This window comes from Portunus trituberculatus, chromosome 41 (assembly GCF_017591435.1).
Source record: "Portunus trituberculatus isolate SZX2019 chromosome 41, ASM1759143v1, whole genome shotgun sequence".
NCBI classification, from domain to species: Eukaryota; Metazoa; Arthropoda; class Malacostraca; order Decapoda; family Portunidae; genus Portunus; species Portunus trituberculatus.
In genome coordinates this window covers 39,012,416-39,030,879 of record NC_059295.1, presented here as the reverse complement: position 1 = coordinate 39,030,879, position 18,464 = coordinate 39,012,416, and the positions used below count along the sequence as shown (strand labels likewise).

The 18,464-nt window shown below is 42.8% G+C and overlaps 2 protein-coding genes and 1 long non-coding RNA gene across 5 annotated transcripts in view; 1 reads left to right on the top strand and 2 right to left on the bottom strand.

The window, feature by feature from the left end:
- Nucleotides 1–858: 858 nt before the first annotated feature.
- LOC123516857 (ctenidin-1-like) lies at nt 859–9,020 on the bottom strand. Of its 3 annotated transcripts, none has more exons than XM_045276558.1 (3): nt 8,979–9,020; nt 8,582–8,800; nt 859–1,195 (listed from the first exon to the last, which is right to left on the bottom strand). In XM_045276558.1, exons 1-3 carry the CDS (start codon nt 8,988–8,990, stop codon nt 962–964), a joined length of 465 nt encoding a protein of 154 aa, XP_045132493.1. In that variant the 5' UTR covers nt 8,991–9,020; the 3' UTR covers nt 859–961. The 3 variants fall into 3 exon arrangements, with proteins under 3 accessions (XP_045132493.1, XP_045132494.1, XP_045132492.1); XM_045276557.1 differs by lacking the exon at nt 859–1,195 and adding an exon at nt 8,116–8,460; XM_045276559.1 differs by lacking the exons at nt 8,582–8,800; nt 8,979–9,020 and adding an exon at nt 1,312–1,901.
- Nucleotides 9,021–12,894: 3,874 nt separating this feature from the next.
- Nucleotides 12,895–13,899, bottom strand: LOC123516960 (ctenidin-1-like). The gene is made up of 2 exons (XM_045276754.1): nt 13,348–13,899; nt 12,895–13,237 (listed from the first exon to the last, which is right to left on the bottom strand). The coding sequence occupies exons 1-2, from the start codon at nt 13,591–13,593 to the stop codon at nt 13,004–13,006; spliced, it is 480 nt and encodes a 159-aa protein (XP_045132689.1). The 5' UTR covers nt 13,594–13,899; the 3' UTR covers nt 12,895–13,003.
- Nucleotides 13,900–14,593: 694 nt separating this feature from the next.
- LOC123516950 overlaps nt 14,594–18,464 on the top strand; it is a 31,428-nt gene continuing 27,557 nt past the window's right edge. The window contains exons 1-2 of the long non-coding RNA XR_006678344.1: nt 14,594–14,703; nt 14,826–14,934. This is a non-coding gene — a long non-coding RNA (uncharacterized LOC123516950). The remainder of the gene's footprint in view (nt 14,704–14,825; nt 14,935–18,464) is intronic.

Sequence of the window (18,464 nt, the reverse complement as noted above, 5' to 3'; positions counted from 1 at the left end):
AGTTACATCCCGTACCTATTTACTACTATAGGTGAACAGGGTCCACACATTAAGAGGCTTGCCCATTTGCCTCGCCGTCCCGGGACTCGAACCTGGCCCTCTCGATTGTGAGTCGAGCGTGCTAACCATTAATTACACTACGCGGTGTGTGTGAGTGTGTGTGTGTGTGTGTGTGTGTGTGTGTGTGTGTGTGTGTGTGTGTGTGTGTGTGATTCACTGTTTGATCTGCTGCAGTCTCTGACAAGACAGCCAGACGTTACCCTACGGAGCGAGCTCAGAGCTCATTATTTCCGATCTTCGGATAGGCCTGAGACCAGGCACACACAACACACCGGGACAACAATGTCACAACTCCTCGATTTACACCCCGTACCTACTCACTGCTAGGTGAACAGGGGCTTCACATGAAAGGAGACACACCCAAATATCTCCACCCAGCCGGGAAATCGAACCCTGGTCCTCTGGCTTGTGAAGTCAGCGCTCTAACCAATGAGCTACCGTGTGTAATTCACCTCCTCGGTCGTCTGCTGGTCACCCAGCCAGTCTTCCCCATTACGGAGCGAGCTCAGAGCTCATAGACCGATCTTCGGGTAGGACTGAGACCACAACACATTCCACACACCGGGAAAGCGAGGCCACAACCCATCGAGTTACATCCCGTACCTATTTACTGCTAGGTGAACAGGGGCCACACATTAAGAGGCTTGCCCAGTTGCCTCGCCGCGCCGGAACTCGAACCCGGCCCTCTCGATTGTGAGCCGAGCGTGCTAACCACTACACTACGCGGTGTGTGTGTGTGGGTGTGGGTGTTTCTCTGTGTGTGAGCACGTGTTGATAATGATAATGACGAAAAGACACTCACCTGCAGCTATTTATTCAACAAATGATTAACACAAGAATAAGTAAATAAAGATACAGCGGCTCCCTGTTCCGCGGCTTTGGTAAGTCATCCATGGCCGCCTCAGTGATATCCGTATCCGCCCTTGCCGGCGGGGAAGACGGCGGTGCCCTGGTAGGTCACCACCGGGTGGTAGCCGCCGCCGTCAGCCCAGTAGTCAACTTTCTGCACGCGGCCGTCAGGCAAGTTGACCCAGTAGCCGCCGTGGGCGTTGCCGTGACCGTCACCGCTCTCGCTGTGGCCGAAGTTGGTGTTGCCCGCTGAGACGCCGTAGTCGAAGTTGTAAGGGATGGGTACCTGTGGGGACGAGTGTGAGGCACCACACTTTGTGCCGTTATATTTTCCTCACTTTCCTACAGTATCATGACTGCACCACACAATACAAATTATTTGAAAACACATTTACAACTCACTGCAATATCGCCTCCATAGCCGCCTCCAAAACCACTACCGCCGCCAGTTCCATGGCCACCACCAAAACCGCTGCCGCCACCTCCTCCGTAGCCGCCACCTGCACGAGAGCCGCAGGGTAGAGCCAGGGCAACGGCCATTACCAAAGACACCTTGAGCATCTGAGGGAAATTAACATGCCATTAACTCTTCCATCCATTAGCGGCACACCCAGGAGGAGGGAGAGCAGCCATCATATTAAACTTCCAATGTTGTCTAACCCTTTGTAGCTGTAGCTTCTGATTGTCAGCAATGAACGTTCCGGGCAAGATTTGCCATCTTAATCTTAAGTAGCAGTGTGACAGTGGAGATTTCTTTGTATATCGAATTCCTTTGGGGACAAGAGATCTGAGATGTGAGCTTGTCGTTAGTAATGCCGTTAGCTACTTACAGAGAGCATGTTGGCGAGCTGCAGTCACCTGTGGGAAGTGGATGGCACTTCCTTCCAGCAACGAGGCTTTATACTCCCAACTGCCGCCGTGACTCAACCTTTCCCATCCTCCAGACGCATCACTGCCTGCACCTCGTTGCTCCATTGGTAGCTTTGAGCACAGAAAGCTAATTACCTCTAATTGCCGACAGATTTACCCATTTCCCAAATTTTCCCAAACTCTTTTCACGTAATGGTCCGCGTCCCTCTTCCGCATTCTGGCATTGGTGTCCTCCGATCCACGTGTTCCTGTAACCACACGTGCATGTCAGGCCACGTTAATGCTGGGGGCCATGTTCAACACTGACCTTCACACACACACACACACACACACACACACACACACACACACACACACACACACACACACACACACACACTTGCGACATATGCACGTATAATTTTCCGTGTATAAAAGTATATTCATACAGTCGTATGACCTTTATTTGCAATTTTTATGTTGGTATAAAGTACGAGCCAGCAGAACCACTCATCCCTGACAGAATTTGCTCTACTAAAATCGTGGTCACTTAGTGGAAACTGTTGGGAAATCAAACTCAGAAGTGCTTTAGACTTTAATGCATTAATAAGCCTAAAATCAACAACTATGTTTCTCGAATGACATTTTCCAATTTTCTCTCTCTCTCTCTCTCTCTCTCTCTCTCTCTCTCTCTCTCTCTCTCTCTCTCTCTCTCTCTCTCTCTCTCTCTCTCTCTCTCTCTCTCTCTCTCTCTCTCTCTCTCTCTCTCTCTCTCTCTCTCTCTCAACTACACAACACGATTGACATTTTATAAGAAACAATGAAAATGATGACGAAGATTATGAGCGCTGAGTGGCGTGTGGCGTGGGTGACCACCAGCAGACAGGAGTGGCGGGGATTACTTCACTCATCGGCATTGTGTGGTGAGTGGCTCCGGGAGGAAGAGCAACAACCTCATCTTGTGGAGAAGGACGACCACATCAGACAATGGCTGCTTTCCATTCCAGTGATTGAAAGAGAAATGGAATGACATGGAGAGAGAGAGAGAGAGAGAGAGAGAGAGAGAGAGAGAGAGAGAGAGAGTGGAACCATGCGTGCTTTGGGGTCCGAGGGGTCTCCAAGCGCACGGGTTCGAATCCTGTCCACGGTCCGAGTGTAGGTTGGGCTTCCTCACTCGGGGCAACGGTTTCATAGCGGGTGGGCTTTAAGATAGGAGGTACCCTAAAAAGTATCCCCTTTAGCCCATAAATTCCCGTAAAACGCCCACATGGTATGAATAAGAAGAGAGAGAGAGAGAGAGAGAGAGAGAGAGAGAGAGAGATCAGGCAGAAGATTCTCTCCCCAACCTCCATCCCAATTCTTTGAGACACTCTTAGTAAGATGTGCTTCTTATGTTTGGTATGATTTTTGTCACTACGCTGAACTCGTACTGAACTGTACTTTCGGTATTAGGGACATCACACTTGAACTGATTATTCTAAAGAAGACGCACCAAAGACTTGTACAAAGTGAGGATCGTATCCTAATATTTATATTAAAAAATTACCGATTAAGCCAATTATGTTATCGCTTTTTTACGACTTCAGAGCATTTTTTGATAGGTTTAGAGATATTCTTACTCCTGTGTAGATCTTGCCTTCGCTTTAAGTTAGGTATTATTTAAAGTAACATTTATTTTTCGTTGAGAGAGAGAGAGAGAGAGAGAGAGAGAGAGAGAGAGAGAGAGAGAGAGAGAAAAAGAGAAGAGAGAGAGAGAGAGAGAGAGAGAGAGAGAGAGAGAGAGAATGTTTGTAGCGGCTGAACACCGCCGAGCGGCACATCGACATCACAAGGCCACAACTTGTCATGCTAAGGTTACAATAACGATATCGCTTTCCCTTCGTCTTGTATACTGTATTATACATGAGTGTTGGAAGTTTAGCACGTTCATGGACCCAGACACCCAGCCAAGCATGATTTCTGCTGAGCTGCATGACGGCTGTGTAGTGACTTGACGGCACATGAATGGAGGTTATTTGTTTGTCCACATTGTGTCACAAGTTCGATGCGTCCACACCTGCGTCACACCTTTATGATTTTGACATCAGGAAATTCCATGGATGACAGGAAAAGGCGATGACGATAAGATTCAACTCGTCTCTTCTGACTGACCGTCTTCAGTTTCTCTTTTCATCGTAATATTGCAGCCCTTACTATCTTACATCGTTAATGTGGTGCTAATTACTTTTCTGATCTTTGTAATCTTATGCTTTCCTCAACCGTGCGGGAACAATGCACAATAGTATCTCACTCCATTTTCTCGGCATTATTAATACAAAAATTAACCAGTAGATACTATGTTTCATCCACTAATCACTAAATTCTGGAACCTCTTTCGTGTTTCTGTATTTTCTTCTAGTCATGGATTGACATACTGTTATTTATTAATTGTTTTTTTTCAGTTTTTCTCTGAAAAATCTCTCTGGAACGTCATACTTGAGAGGGGACCATCAGGGGTAATATTCCTACCAAACGAGTGGAGCTGCTGCTCGATGAAAACTCTTCAATATAAAAGTTCGGTGAGCTTGCCACTGCTCACTATTGAAGGCACTAAGCCAAGAAGATTTTCGATGTGGATGTGAAGAGAGAAGCAGTGCTGCTTTCAGCCTTTCCAACATCATGGAAAAAGGATCAAACAGGTTTCTCACTTGAAAAAAAAAAAAAACTAAGGCAATAGAGTTGATACTCATTCGCAGACGTCGGTGATTGTCTTTCCATCCTCCGTCAAAAAGGAAGGTGCAGGTGACGGTGCATGGCGGAGGTATAAAGCCTCCTCCAGTGAAGGAAGCGGCAGTCCACCTCACGGCATGACCACATCTGCCAACATGTTCTCTGCGGTAAGTGGTTGCCGCAGTGTTTCATAACCTGCAGGCTCATATGATCAGCTCTCCTGCAGCGGCGCGCAGAGGTCAAAGGAGCAGTGACTGTCCCTGTGAGGGAGTAACCCACCCTTCGTGTTCCCGTCATGGCATCACGACTATCGAGTTATCCTTATCCTTGTCCCCTGCAGGTGATGAAGGTGTGTCTGCTGGCAGCCGCTGCCCTGGCTCTGCCCGGTGGCTCTGGGGGCGGCTTTGGCGGCGGGTACGGAGGCGGCGGCGGCAGTGGTCATGGTGGTGGTGGCGGTGGCGGCGGGTTTGGTGGTGGATATGGAGGTGGAGGTGGCGGCGGTGGTGGTGGTGGCGGTGGTTACGGCGGCGGCTATGGAGGCGCAATTGCAGTGAGTTACAAATGTGTTTTTACGTCCTTTCACTGATAAGTAGAGATGATACAGAGGGAGAGGAAGAAGGTGGCAGCACAAGGTGTGGTGCCTCACACTCGTCCCCACAGGTACCCATCCCTTACAACTTCGACTACGGCGTCTCAGCGGGTAACACCAACTTCGGCCACAGCGAGAGCGGTGACGGTAACGGCAACGCCCACGGCGGCTACTGGGTCAACCTGCCCGACGGCCGCGTGCAGAAAGTTGACTACTGGGCTGACGGCGGCGGCTACCACCCGGTAGTGACCTACCAGGGCACCGCCGTCTACCCCGCCGGCAAGGGCGGATACGGACACCACTGATGGAACCTCAGAATGTATGATTATGCCATAAGTCTGTAATAAATACTGAATGACACTGCACTGCACTACTTGTAACATTGTAATTATTGTTGCCACCTGTCAAATAAAGCGCCAGAGGAGAATTTGCTGTTCCATCTTTCAGTCCTTAGTTCGTAAGATTCTCTCTCTCTCTCTCTCTCTCTCTCTCTCTCTCTCTCTCTCTCTCTCTCTCTCTCTCTCTCTCTCTCCCTCTGTCGGCACTTAAAGTGCTTACATATCTTATTCTTAATAAAAAAAGAAAAAGGAAAGGACGAAAGACTAGAAAACTTGAAATGGGAAAGCATTCAGAGCCACGATGTATTATCAGCATCATATCATTGTCACCATTATCACCTTCATTTGCCATTCTTCTTCAGTACATTGGCCTCTCAGCCAGCCGCTTCCCCTCACCTGCTCGGCTATTACAGCCTCCACATCAAAATATCGTTTATTGAGCTTATATCTACATTTCTTTGTTGAACAATGCTACCAAATAATGATGCAATACTTGTCAGACATTTGTATGAGTGTGATGATATATTTATCCATCCTGAGTAAATGAAGGAAGCTCAAATATTGATTATAGCAGTAATTATAGGGAGGCGGTGGCGTAGTGGATGAAGTGGTAAGCGTGTAGGTTCCAATCCCATTGTGTACCGTTTTGAAACTTTTCCATTTGTCGAGTGGTTTAAAGTTACCTACATGTTACCATGATACCCAGATTCTAGGTGGTTACACCAAAGATGCACTTGAGTGGTGATATGGGCTCTAATATGTGTACCACTATAAATAAAATTGCCTGCGCCACTAATGGGTGGAAGCTGAACAGCGCTTCCCATACATACTCTTTAAGTATACCTACAGGCGCTATAGGCCATAACATAAAAAAAATAAAAAATAAAATAAGAGCACCATTGTGTTCTGAGCTTAATACCAGACAGTGCTACACATGTTCGACTCATTGTTTATTGGCTCTATGCCAAGAATGGTGATCCACTGAGACCTTATGCACGCTGGAAATGGCCATAATGGAATATACAAGCGAAGTTTTGAATTATAAGAAAGAAAATACCGTGTTCCTGGATTATTCTTGGACATGTCAAAGGCCTTTAATTTTTACTGGAGTAAGAACAACACCATTAAGATTATTCAAAATCTACCTATCAAATTGAAAACAAGCTGTATATTGTAACAAGCAAGCATCATCGTTGAAATCTATTGACAAGGAAGTACCTCAGGGATCGATACTGGAGGCATTGTTGTTTGGGTTTGCATCAGTAGTATTTCTAATGCCAGTCATAAATTGAATCATATTTTTTTATCCTGATGATCTTCTATTGCAAGACATTAACTTAGATCACTTCCATACCGTGTTACATACAGAGCTAGAAAAAATAATAAATGGGTGTGAGCTAACGTATTAAAAAAAATATCACAAAAAATAATTATGCATTGTTTCAAAATTGATCAGTAGATGAAAACTTGAACTATAAGATACATATCCAGTCAGTCTGTTTAATAATCATCAAAAAATATGTGGAACATTATGTAAAAATTGTAATAATCTTACGGCTGATGTTATGAAAAGTTCATATTGTTCTTTTTGTTACCCTCATATGATATGCTGTTTGCCCACTTGGGTTATACGGAGCCGTTGATTGCTTGGAAATCATTGCAAGACAAAAGAGACACTGATTAGGACTATTACGTTTACCTTAAGAAAAACATGACTTCTTATTTAATGATGTGAAACTATTGAAATCTGAGTTTTCTTTCAATATTAATTTTCTTTTTACCTTTTAGCTGTGTATGATAACTTGAATAGTGATAATCACAACAGAGAAATATTTAGAGTTGTTCACCACTGGCATGGCACTAAAAGAAAACTTGATAAGTCCACAACACAGAATGATGCTATTTATTTTTTACATACGTTGTTTTGGGCCGAAACATGAAAACATCAAATCATTATTCAAAATCAAGTTTAAATACCATTTATGTAAATTATCATTATTAAATTGCATTTTAGTAGAATAAAAACTAAATGAAAAAATCTATATTGATCAAATGCTTAGATACTTATATTATAAGGGTGCTAATTGCCATCTTTTTAATACCGTTCCCGTCATGTCAATGGAACTCATATCTGCTAGGGAGCCCATATGTTAAACGGATTAATACATTATTGAGTGTATACGTTCATTCATTTATGTGATCGTTATCGCCAATAAATATACAAACAAAAAAATAAACTTGTAACTATTACCAATACCAAAGCAACATTACTTTATACTAATGGAACCATTAGTACGATGTTTTGCTTTATTTTGTTTTATCTTTTAGATGCGATGGTGTGTCCATGTAGATAACGTCATTAATGAATCGACATCAGTGAGGCAACAGAGATGCGTGGAAGTTTGTATTTTCTAAAGGTATGCTGACGTTGTAGGTGACTCAACACTGACTGGAGAGTAGATTTCGGGTCTTGAAGGGCAAGACTCTTCATGCATGCAAACTGAGGACTTTTAATTTGTCATGAATCATGGAGATATTATTGAATTTCGGTGGGAGGTTTTTTTTTTCTATCTAATCCATTTTTCCTGCTCTGTCCTCGTTTCTCCCTTTCCATCAATTTTTTTTTTTTTCATGGAGACGCAACATTCCTTGAACTGGAAAATAGACACGAAAGAGAAAAAAGTATCGAGGAGTAAGTGGTAATAGCGATGGAGAGTCTTGTTGGTATGACGTTCTTTTATTTGACATGAGGTAATAACCATTACGAGGATATGTATGATAAAGTACACAGTAATACATAACGTGACACTGACGTGACACTCCATGGCCGTCTCAGTGATATCCGTATCCGCCCTTGCCGGCGGGGAAGACAGCGGTGCCCTGGTAGGTCACCACCGGGTGGTAGCCGCTGCCGTCAGCCCAGTAGTCAACTTTCTGCACGCGGCCGTCGGGCAGGTTGACCCAGTAGCCGCCGTGGGCGTTGCCGTTCCCGTCACCGCTCTCGCTATGGCCGAAGTTGGTGTTACCCGCTGAGACGCCGTAGTCGAAGTTGTAAGGGATGGGCACCTGTGGGGACGAGTGTTAAGGCACAACGCCTTGTGCTGCCATCTTCTCCTTCCTCACGCTCTGTATCCCTCGAACAGAATGATATAAACGATAAATAAAGAAAAAACATGTTTTAACTCACAGACACTCCTCCATAGCCGCCGCCGTAACCGCCACCCCCGCCATCTCCATAGCCACCGCCAAATCCGCCGCCGCCACCTCCACCATAGCCTCCACCGCCTCCACCTCCATGTCCACCACCTCCGCCGCCGCTGCCGCCTCCGTATCCGCCGCCAAAGCCGCCCCCAGAGCCTCCGGGAAGAGCCAGGGCGGCGGCTGCCAGCAGACACACCTTCAGCACCTGCAAGGAACAACGCCAAGGGTGACATCAGAGTTTTAACGCAGAGACATGACATGCAGTGGATCTTCTGACGACGAGGAGCACATCCTTTCCTTCTTGTTGTGTGCTGGTGCATGGTAGCTGAACATCTCAACCTATGACTGTCAGTAGGTCACGGAGCATCCCTGCCGTTACTTACCGCAGAGAGCATGTCGGCAGATATGGTCACGCCGTAGGATGGACTGCCACTTTCTTCATCCGGCCAGGCTTTATAGCTCAGCCCTGCACCGTAATTTACACCTTTCTCTTCGCATGGCCTTCCCACATGTTGCATTGATGTGTCAGCACTCCATCAGCACCACGGAAGAGTTTACATATACTTAGCTGTTTACCGTTTTTCCCTGGGGACACATGCCATAAACAGATATATATATATATATATATATATATATATATATATATATATATATATATATATATATATATATATATATATATATATATATATATATATATATATATATATATATATATATATATATATATATATATATATATATATATATATATATATATATATATATATATATATATATATATATATATATATATATATATATATATATATATATATATATATATATATATATATATATATATATATATATATATATATATATATATATATATATATATATATATATATATATATATATATATATATAGAGAGAGAGAGAGAGAGAGAAAGGAGAGAGATCACTTTATGCACTTATTAGCATATTGACTGATATGTCCTGGTGATGGGATTTTGTTGACATTCCTGTAAGTAATTTCCTGTTAGCATCGAGATCCTGGGAAACTGCACGAAGACTTTGATATCTGAACAGAAAGACAGAACTGTTTAAAATCGCTTCATCTTTTCAACACCAGTATGGCTAACATTGAACAAGTCAGACATGTATTTTGCAGTTTCAACACAGGAAAAAACTTGCTAGAACATGAATCTTGCAACGCGAAATTTCCACAACGAACAACCGGCGACAGCAACACTCCAGAATTACATTCATCTACTGTTTGTGAGACTCTTAAAAATTTCAAAATCTTGCATACGTCACACCCAATAATAGTAGAATTAAATATTTCCCTATCAATTTAAACATTTCAGTCCACTTTTATATTAAAGTTTTTCCTTTCTCTCCTAGTCTGGTGTTGCTTGTTAGTGCTTAACACCTTCACTGGATAAGTACTTGTGAGGAGACGCTCGTTCAGTTGAAATTGCCAAATAAATGAAGAAAAGAGAAATATCATAAAATTACATATGTAACATGACAGACCTAAGAAAACTAACATCTTTTCTGATCCACTCTACTTCTCTACATTCGCTTTTGAATGCACTTTTCTAGATGTAGCCCGCGCGAGTGCGGGTTGCGTGAATTAATGCCGACTTCATCTCCTATTTGTGTCTATATACGGTAGACACGCAGAGACACTCCTGATTTACAACTGCATTTCTGATGCAATATTTAATATTGGAATCTTCCTTCTGTCACCAAGACGTATGCACAAGCTTTTTCCCTCCGCTCCCATCTTCAGTGTAGTACAGTGTCACTCTTCTTCCTCCAGATAGTCTTTATTATTCTTGCACACGGTTTTCGTTCCGTAGAAAATTTATTCCCCAAAATGATGAACAGTATTGTTTTAATTCATTATTATCCCAATGAAAGGGTTTCACACAACCTCAGCTCTCTTCTGTATAACTCTTGGTAAAATCACAGTCTTTTCATTTATCATATCAAGTGCAATCTCATGAAAGAATCTTGTCACTGTATTATAACATTACTGTGCTTTCTCATCCCCATCACGAATACAAGTTTTATTTTGATCACTCTTGGTTTCCGTTCCACACCAGAAAACATTTCTTGCTATTCATAAGGAGTTCAGATTATCAGTGAGTCTATCACCAAATGTTCTCCTGTATTACAACACCCTCCCCTCTGGCATCTGAGTGTTAGCATTGCAATCCTTCTAGTTATTCTGTCATTGTGTTATTACTGTACTCTTCACACTGCATAAGCCCAAACTGAAGAGACTAAGTTTCGTTATCTCTTCACGCTTAGTATGTTATAAAGTACGGTTTGGAGGTTAATAAAAGACGCTTGTTTTGATTAAAAAAAAAAAAATGAAATGCCTTCATTGTGGGGATGGCAAACCTGCAAGCTATTCCAGTATGTCAATACGGAAACGATGTGGTCTCATTTACTACATGAGAAGCGAGGCATTTTTTTCTCTTATGAATATATTGTGCTTTATTTTATTTTATTTATTTTTTTTTTTTTTGTTTCATGTGTTTCTGTTGGATGCGTTTGCTTTGGCGCTGGTGGTGTCGAGGAATCACTTGTTAACCAACTCGTAATTTCTGTACATTGACTGTCATTAGAGTGTTATTTATCTATATTATTAGAATGGGAAGCAATAATATAAGAATAAGCAATAACAAACCCAAATTATCCTTTACACTTGTCAGTCCACTCATGCTGCAAGGATGCGCCCGGGAAATGTTTTCAATATAATTAATTGAAATCTAGTCGTATCGACAGGTGGTATAATCTTTAAGTCTTTCTTTATGATTTTTTCCCCACCACGAACCAAGATGTGTGCGCGTGTGTGTGTGTGTGTGTGTGTGTGTGTGTGTGTGTGTGTGTGTGTGTGTGTGTGTGTGTGTGTGTGTGTGTGTGTGTGTGTGTGTGTGTGTGTGTGTGTGTGTGTGTGTGTGTGTGTATGTGTGCGTGTGTGTGTGTGTGTGTGTAATTCACCATGGTTGACTGCTGTCATCCAGCTAGCCTTCGATATTACGGAGCGAGTTCAGAGCTCATAGACCAATCTTCGGGTAGGACTGAGACCACAACACACACTCCACACACCAGGAGAGCAAGGCCACAACCCCTCGAGTTACATCCCGTTCCTATTTATTGCTAGGTGAACAGAGGCTACACACTAAGAAGCTAGCCCATTTGCCTCGCCGCGCCCAGGAATCAAACCGGGGCCTCCTCGGATGTGAGCCGTTAGTGTGCTAACCCCCTACACTACGCATTGTGTGTGTGTGTGTGTGTGTGTGTGTGTGTGTGTGTGTGTGTGTGTGTGTGTGTGTGTATTTACCTAGTTGTATTTACCTAGTTGTAGTTTTACAGGGGCTGGGCTTTATGCTCGTGTGGCCCCGTCTCCATATCTACACTTATCCAATCTTATTTTAAAAGTATGCACACTCGATGCAGACACTACTTCATTTAAACTGTTCCACATCTCAATACATCTCTGCGGGAAACTATATTTTTTAATATCTCATACATTTTCCTTTTCTCAGCTTTTTACTATGCGATCTTGTGCTTCGGATGTCATATTCTTCATTCAGTATCAGTTTCTCATTATCCACTTGGTCCATTCCGTTGATCAATTTATAAACTTGTATCAGGTCTCCTCTTTCCCTTCTTTGTTCCAGGGTTGGTAGATCCATAGCCTTTAGTCTCTCCTCATATGTCACCCCTTCAAATTCTGTGTGTGTGTGTGTGTGTGTGTGTGTGTGTGTGTGTGTGTGTGTGTGTGTAATTCACTGTTTGATCTGCTGCAGTCTCTGACGAGACAGCCAGACGTTACCCTACGGAACGAGCTCAGAGCTCATACATAATCACAGAAACACACACACACACACGCGTTGGTAATGATGATGAAGGAGAAAAGAATGAAAATACAGATTCGCCTGCAGCCATTTATTCAACAAATGCTTAATTAACACAAGAATAAGTAAATTAATCGAACCCCGGTCCTCTGGCTTGAGAAGCCAGCGCTCTAACCACTGTGTGTGTGTGTGTGTGTGTGTGTGTGTGTGTGTGTGTGTGTGTGTGTGTGTGTGTGTGTGTGTGTGTTTCTGTGTGTATGTGTGTGTTTCTGTGTGTGTGTGTGTGTGTGTGTGTGTGTGTGTGTGTGTGTGTGTGTGTGTGTGTGTGTGTGTGTGTGTGTGTGTGTGTGTGTGTGTGTGTGTGTGTGTGTGTGTGTGTGTGTGTGTCCACGCGTTGGTAATGATGATGAAGGAGAAAAGAATGAAAATACAGATTCGCCTGCAGCCATTTATTCAACAAATGCTTAATTAACACAAGGATAAGTAAATTAAGATACAGCGGCTCCCTGTCATTCCCACGGCACTAGTACAGTAGTGGATCCATGGTCGCCTTAGTGGTATCCGTATCCGCCCTTGCCGGCGGGGTAGACGGCGGTGCCCTGGTAGGTCACTACCGGGTGATAGCCGCCGCCGTCAGCCCAGTAGTCAACTTTCTGCACGCGGCCGTCGGGCAGGTTGACCCAGTAGCCGCCGTGGGCGTTGCCGTTCCCGTCACCGCTCTCGCTGTGGCCGAAGTTGGTGTTACCCGCTGAGACGCCGTAGTCGAAGTTGTAAGGGATGGGTACCTGTGGGGACGAGTGTGAGGCACCACGCCTTGTGCTGCCACCTTCTTCCTCTCCCTTTGTATCATCTCTACTTATCAGTGAAAGGACATAAAAACACATTTGTAACTCACTGCAATGGCGCCTCCATAGCCGCCGCCGTAACCACCGCCACCACCACCACCGCCACCTCCATATCCACCACCAAACCCGCCTCCGCCGCCGCCACCACCATGACCACCTCCGCCGCCGCCGCCGCCTCCGCCTCCGTACCCACCGCCAAAGCCACCCCCAGAGCCACCGGGCAGAGCCAGGGCAGCGACTGCCAGCAGACACACCTTCAGCACCTGCAGGGGATAAGGACAAGGATAACTCGACATTCGTGATGCCGTGACGGGAACACGAAGGGCGGGTTACTCCCTCACAGGAGACTACAGCTGCTCCTTTGGCCTCTGCGCGCCGCTGTAGGAGAGCTGATCATATGAGCCTGCAGGTTATGAAGCTCTGCGGCAGCCACTTACCGCAGAGAACATGTTGGCAGATGTGGTCACGCCGTGAGGTGGACTGCCGCTTCCTTCACTGGACGAGGCTTTATACCTCCGCCATGCACCGTCACCTGCACCTTTCCCTTTTGACGGCCTAGCTCTCCAGATGAAGCTGCTGGGTAAGGATGATCGATAATTCACATGTTGATAGCGTGTAGTTCAATTGTTTTATTTGTATTCGTATTACTAATATATTCGTAATATCATTACAATGAATGTTATTCCATTTTTTCATAACACTATCATGGCATTTTCACCCTCTCCAGTGGATCATATTTTGCTATGGCATGATGGAATTTTTTTTATTTTCATTTCATAATTCCGTTTCTATGCAGATTAATTGTCTTATGCATCAAACCTTTAATGATTTCATTTTAACCCACACACACACGCAGAGAGAGAGAGAGAGAGAGAGAGAGAGAGAGCAGAGGTGTTGGGGAACTGAAAGCTGATTAGAAGAAAGGGTACGAATGTGGAGGCTTAATTTTTCTCACTTATTTTTGTTTTCCATCACCCTGAAGTGAGTATTATAACAGATTATATTACCATTTTAAAATTCTCATGAATTTCGTTTGTTCGTTTATTTATTACAAGTTTATGTAATCAACGAATATTGCTTAATATGAAAACGCGAATGAAAACATAGTATAAATAACTTAGGATTTCTTGTCATTCCATGCATCTTTTTGAATGCATTATGAAAAACATGGAGGAAACATTAGTGTCTGCTTGAAATTCACACGTTTTCTGTTACTCTTTGCCTCAGATAAACACTGGAGTACCGAAACAACTCGAAGCTGTATTGGACAGCCAGACCTTTCCTCAGTGCCGCTGTTTTTCCTCCTCCGCCTCCTTGTACAGTGCCGCGAGTGATCTGTGTCGTGCTGCAGGTGCTTCTCGTGATCAGGCTTACGGTGGCTCTTGGAGGCGCACCGCAATTAAAAAGTGAGGTGTTTTTTTTTAAATACATTGCAGAGAGAGAGAGAGAGAGAGAGAGAGAGAGAAATGGCGAGGCGATCCACAGATATACAAGTAGAGCATAACCACTAGTGTTCTTCTTCCTGCAGGCAGTATGCAAGCTCCTCACCGCAAGCTACCGACATATCAACCCATGGCTCTCTGTAAAGCTTCGTTAGACGTTGTGGCACTCACGTCAGGATGAAACAGGCAAGAAAGGTAATGTGCATGCCTTACTTTCCTTTGCGTTGATACCACATGCTCCACACCAGCGTCAGCCTTCTTGTCGTCAAATCTGTCAAGCACATTTTCTGAAGACAAATGCCTTGGAACGTTTCAAGATAACGTGTGGAAAAGCTTCATGAATGTGATGTTATTATTTTTTTTTTTATTATTATTGTTGTTATTATTATTATTATTATTATTATTATTATTATTATTATTATTATCATTACTACCATTATTATTATTATTATTATTATTAGTAGTAGTAGTAGTAGTAGTACTACTACTATCATTATTATTATTTATAATTTTATTATTATTATTATTATTATTATTATTATTATTATTATTATTATTATTATTATTGTTATCATCATCATTATCATGATCATCATCATCATTACCATTATTTATTATACGACTCTAGTCTTCAATGTTAGGTGGACTTGTTTAAAAGCTGAAAGAATATGAAGGTCTCACACATTTTTGTGACGCGCTTCTTTCGTGAGTCATCTGCATTTCGTTCATTATCACGGTAGCTACGAGAAGAGTCACTTCGGTTCTCAGTAATAATGCCATAAATAAACACGTGATAGTTATCATAAATCCACACTCTTTTCTCGAGTAGCATAATTCAACTTTGATTACCGTCTGTTATGAAGTTGTGTAATTTATTTCTTTATCTGTTTAGTTCTCCATTTTTTGGTTCTTCAAACATTTTATTTTTTCGAGATTTTATCCTTTTTTTTTTTTTTTTTTTTTTTTTTTACTGAAACGTTTCGATGTTGCAAAATTGATGGTTTATCGCATGAGGAAGATTGTTGTATATATTATGTAGTCAGGTGTCCAAGGAACCAAAACTTCTACGTGATTACTCACTCCTGCATGAAAATCTAGTCAGGTAACATTCGAAACTTTGGAATTTGTCGCATTGTATCTTGTGTGAAGACTTGCATGACAGAAAGGAATGCGCATGTACATTACGCTTCAATCACATGTTTAGAGTCAAGATTGCTCACTAAAACAAGGATTGCATTATTGACGTCTACAGTGAAACTTTTTAATTGCATTTATATTTGTATCCTCAGACAAAATCCATATTTGTGTCACATTATCATTAATTATTTTGTTACTGTTATTAATGGCTGAAGATTTGAGATATAGATGTTGGTAGTCTTCTAAGTGTGTGTGTGTGTGTGTGTGTGTGTGTGTGTGTGTGTGTGTGTGCGTGTGTGTGCGTATTAAGTAAGTAAGTAATTAAGTGTTTATTATTCATTAAAGTAAAACTACATTTGAGAATAAACAAATAATTACTGAACATGGCATAGACTGCCAAGGTGAAGCTTCGCGACAGTCATATGTTATATTCTGATAAGATGTTTACACTAGCACAAATTAGTAAATAGCACAAATTGGTGAGTGTGTGTCTTTAATGGAGGACTTGTAAACGCTTATCGGGGACTGGCTCTGAAATAACATCTATTTATCGCTAAATGAGAGATCCCCATAGAGCTACAGTAAGAAAAGCAACGCATGAACATATTAAGAGAACATTGGTCCAGTTCGAGTGAGTGAAGGTTGTTAGACTGCCGAAATTCAGCCATAAATGTTGGTATCCCAGGCTGATACCTCCTTTGACTCGACGGCGCAGTTCTGCGCGCTGAAGTTCTGTGACGTCACTCTGGCCAGGCAACGGAGACGCTCACGTTATCATTCTTTACGATCTTGAGTTTATCATCCTGTTGATTATGGCCATGAGACTGCTAGCTGAGCTTAGAAAGCTATCACAGCACCAAGTAAACTCAATTCGGAAGGAAGATTTGATACAGAGTATAGTGTCCGCACCAGAACATAGTGATGCAAATATGGCAGTAGTGACACAGTTGACAGCTCTGATTGCCGAAGTTGCAGACATAAAGAGGGCCCTCACATCTCCAGATAGCGCCATTAATCGGAAAGTACGAGATTTACAAGACTAAGTGAATAAGCAGCAGGAGGTCATCGCAAGACAGCACACATACTTGGAGGACATTCACCGGAAGGCAAGGGAATGCATCCTGGTATTACTCGGTATTCCTGAAGAACAGGAATGTCTGGAAGGCGCTATTACGGATGATGCCAAAATTCAGAAGGTATGGACTACGATTGGCTCACCTGTGGGCATAAGGGCTTCACGACGTGTGGGGAGAGCGGGAGGGCGGCGCCGACCAGTTCTGATCACAGTGGCATCTCGAGAGGACCGTGACGCCGTGCTGGAACAAGCCAAACACCTGAAGGAGGCCGGAGAGACATTCAAGCGGATCTTTGTGAAAGAAAATTCGCATCCAGCCATGAGAAAGGAATGGAAAAGTTTAAATGACGCGGAAAACAGTGAAAAAAAAAACCGAGAACGTTGGTTGTAACATTTATATTAACAATAGCTAAAGAACGCCAATTATATAAAGATAGAGAAGTGATTGACAAATTCAGCTTGATTTCTTTTTAGGAAGACCACTGTGATAAAGTGAATATTTTGTTAGAATTATGACATGGAATATTAATGCAGTGAAAACTAAGTTAGAATTTTTTTTTTTTTTTCAGCTTCCACCCATTAGTAGCGCAGGCAATTTCACTTATAGTGGTATCCATATTAGGGCCCATATCACCACCCAAGTGCATCTTCTGTGTAACCACCTAGAACCTGGGTATCTTGGTGACATGTAGGTAACTTTAAACCACTTGGCAAATGGCAAAGCGTTTAGAGTTGTACGTGGTGTGATTCGAACGTACGCGTGGACGTCTGCCTGATCTCATGCTCACCACCTTATCCACTACGCCTTCGCCTCCCTAATGTGCAGACACATCTATTGGATTATGATATTGTAAGCTTAAGTGAACGAAAACACAACTGAATGTAAACCTGCCTGGATTCGTACCTTTTAGACATGTGAACGGCGTTTCTCCCCATCGAGGAGTAGTTTTCATGGTGAAGAACTACTTGGCAAATCATGTAACTAACATTGATTGCAATGCTAATGGTCAAATATGGATGAAGATCCGATGTGTACAATTTTGTTCACATGCAAGACCTATTCTCAGATAGATATGGTGATAATGAGAGATGTTATATAATTTATAAAATTTTTGATGTGTTTAAAACCAAAACTTAGAGTTCTGATTTATGTTGATTTGTAAGGAAATTTTTTTAATTACTTACGCTAGAATTATCAATTCCTTAGCCATTACCATTTTATTTTCAATTTCTGTCCTTTTCCAAATGTTTCTTTATTATACGTCATCGTAAGATTGTAATTTCATATCATCTAAGGTTTTTTTTTTTATATAGTCTTCTCATTTCACGCCTTTTCCACTACAACAACCCTTACAGCCTCCCCTGCAGCTCTGGAGGAGACGTAGCAGGGGAGTAGGAGGTCAGGGGTGAAAGCCAGTACCAGCACCATGAAGTGTCACCAAAGTCTGACTAGTGCGTGCAATGGTGGCTGCTTTGCTGTCGGCAGTATTGAGGGAGTGCCCTTCACGGTCTA

Bases quoted from the DNA above. Each gene is read 5' to 3' on its own strand.
- LOC123516857 (XM_045276558.1), bottom strand. The intron at 1,196-8,581 runs GTGAGTTAAAAC...TCGTCCCCACAG, and splicing joins GCGGCTATGGAGGAGTGTCT to GTACCCATCCCTTACAACTT.
- LOC123516960 (XM_045276754.1), bottom strand. From the start codon at position 13,593: ATGTCGAGTTATCCTTGTCCTTATCCCCTGCAGGTGCTGAAGGTGTGT. The intron at 13,238-13,347 runs GTGAGTTACAAA...TCGTCCCCACAG, and splicing joins GCTATGGAGGCGCCATTGCA to GTACCCATCCCTTACAACTT.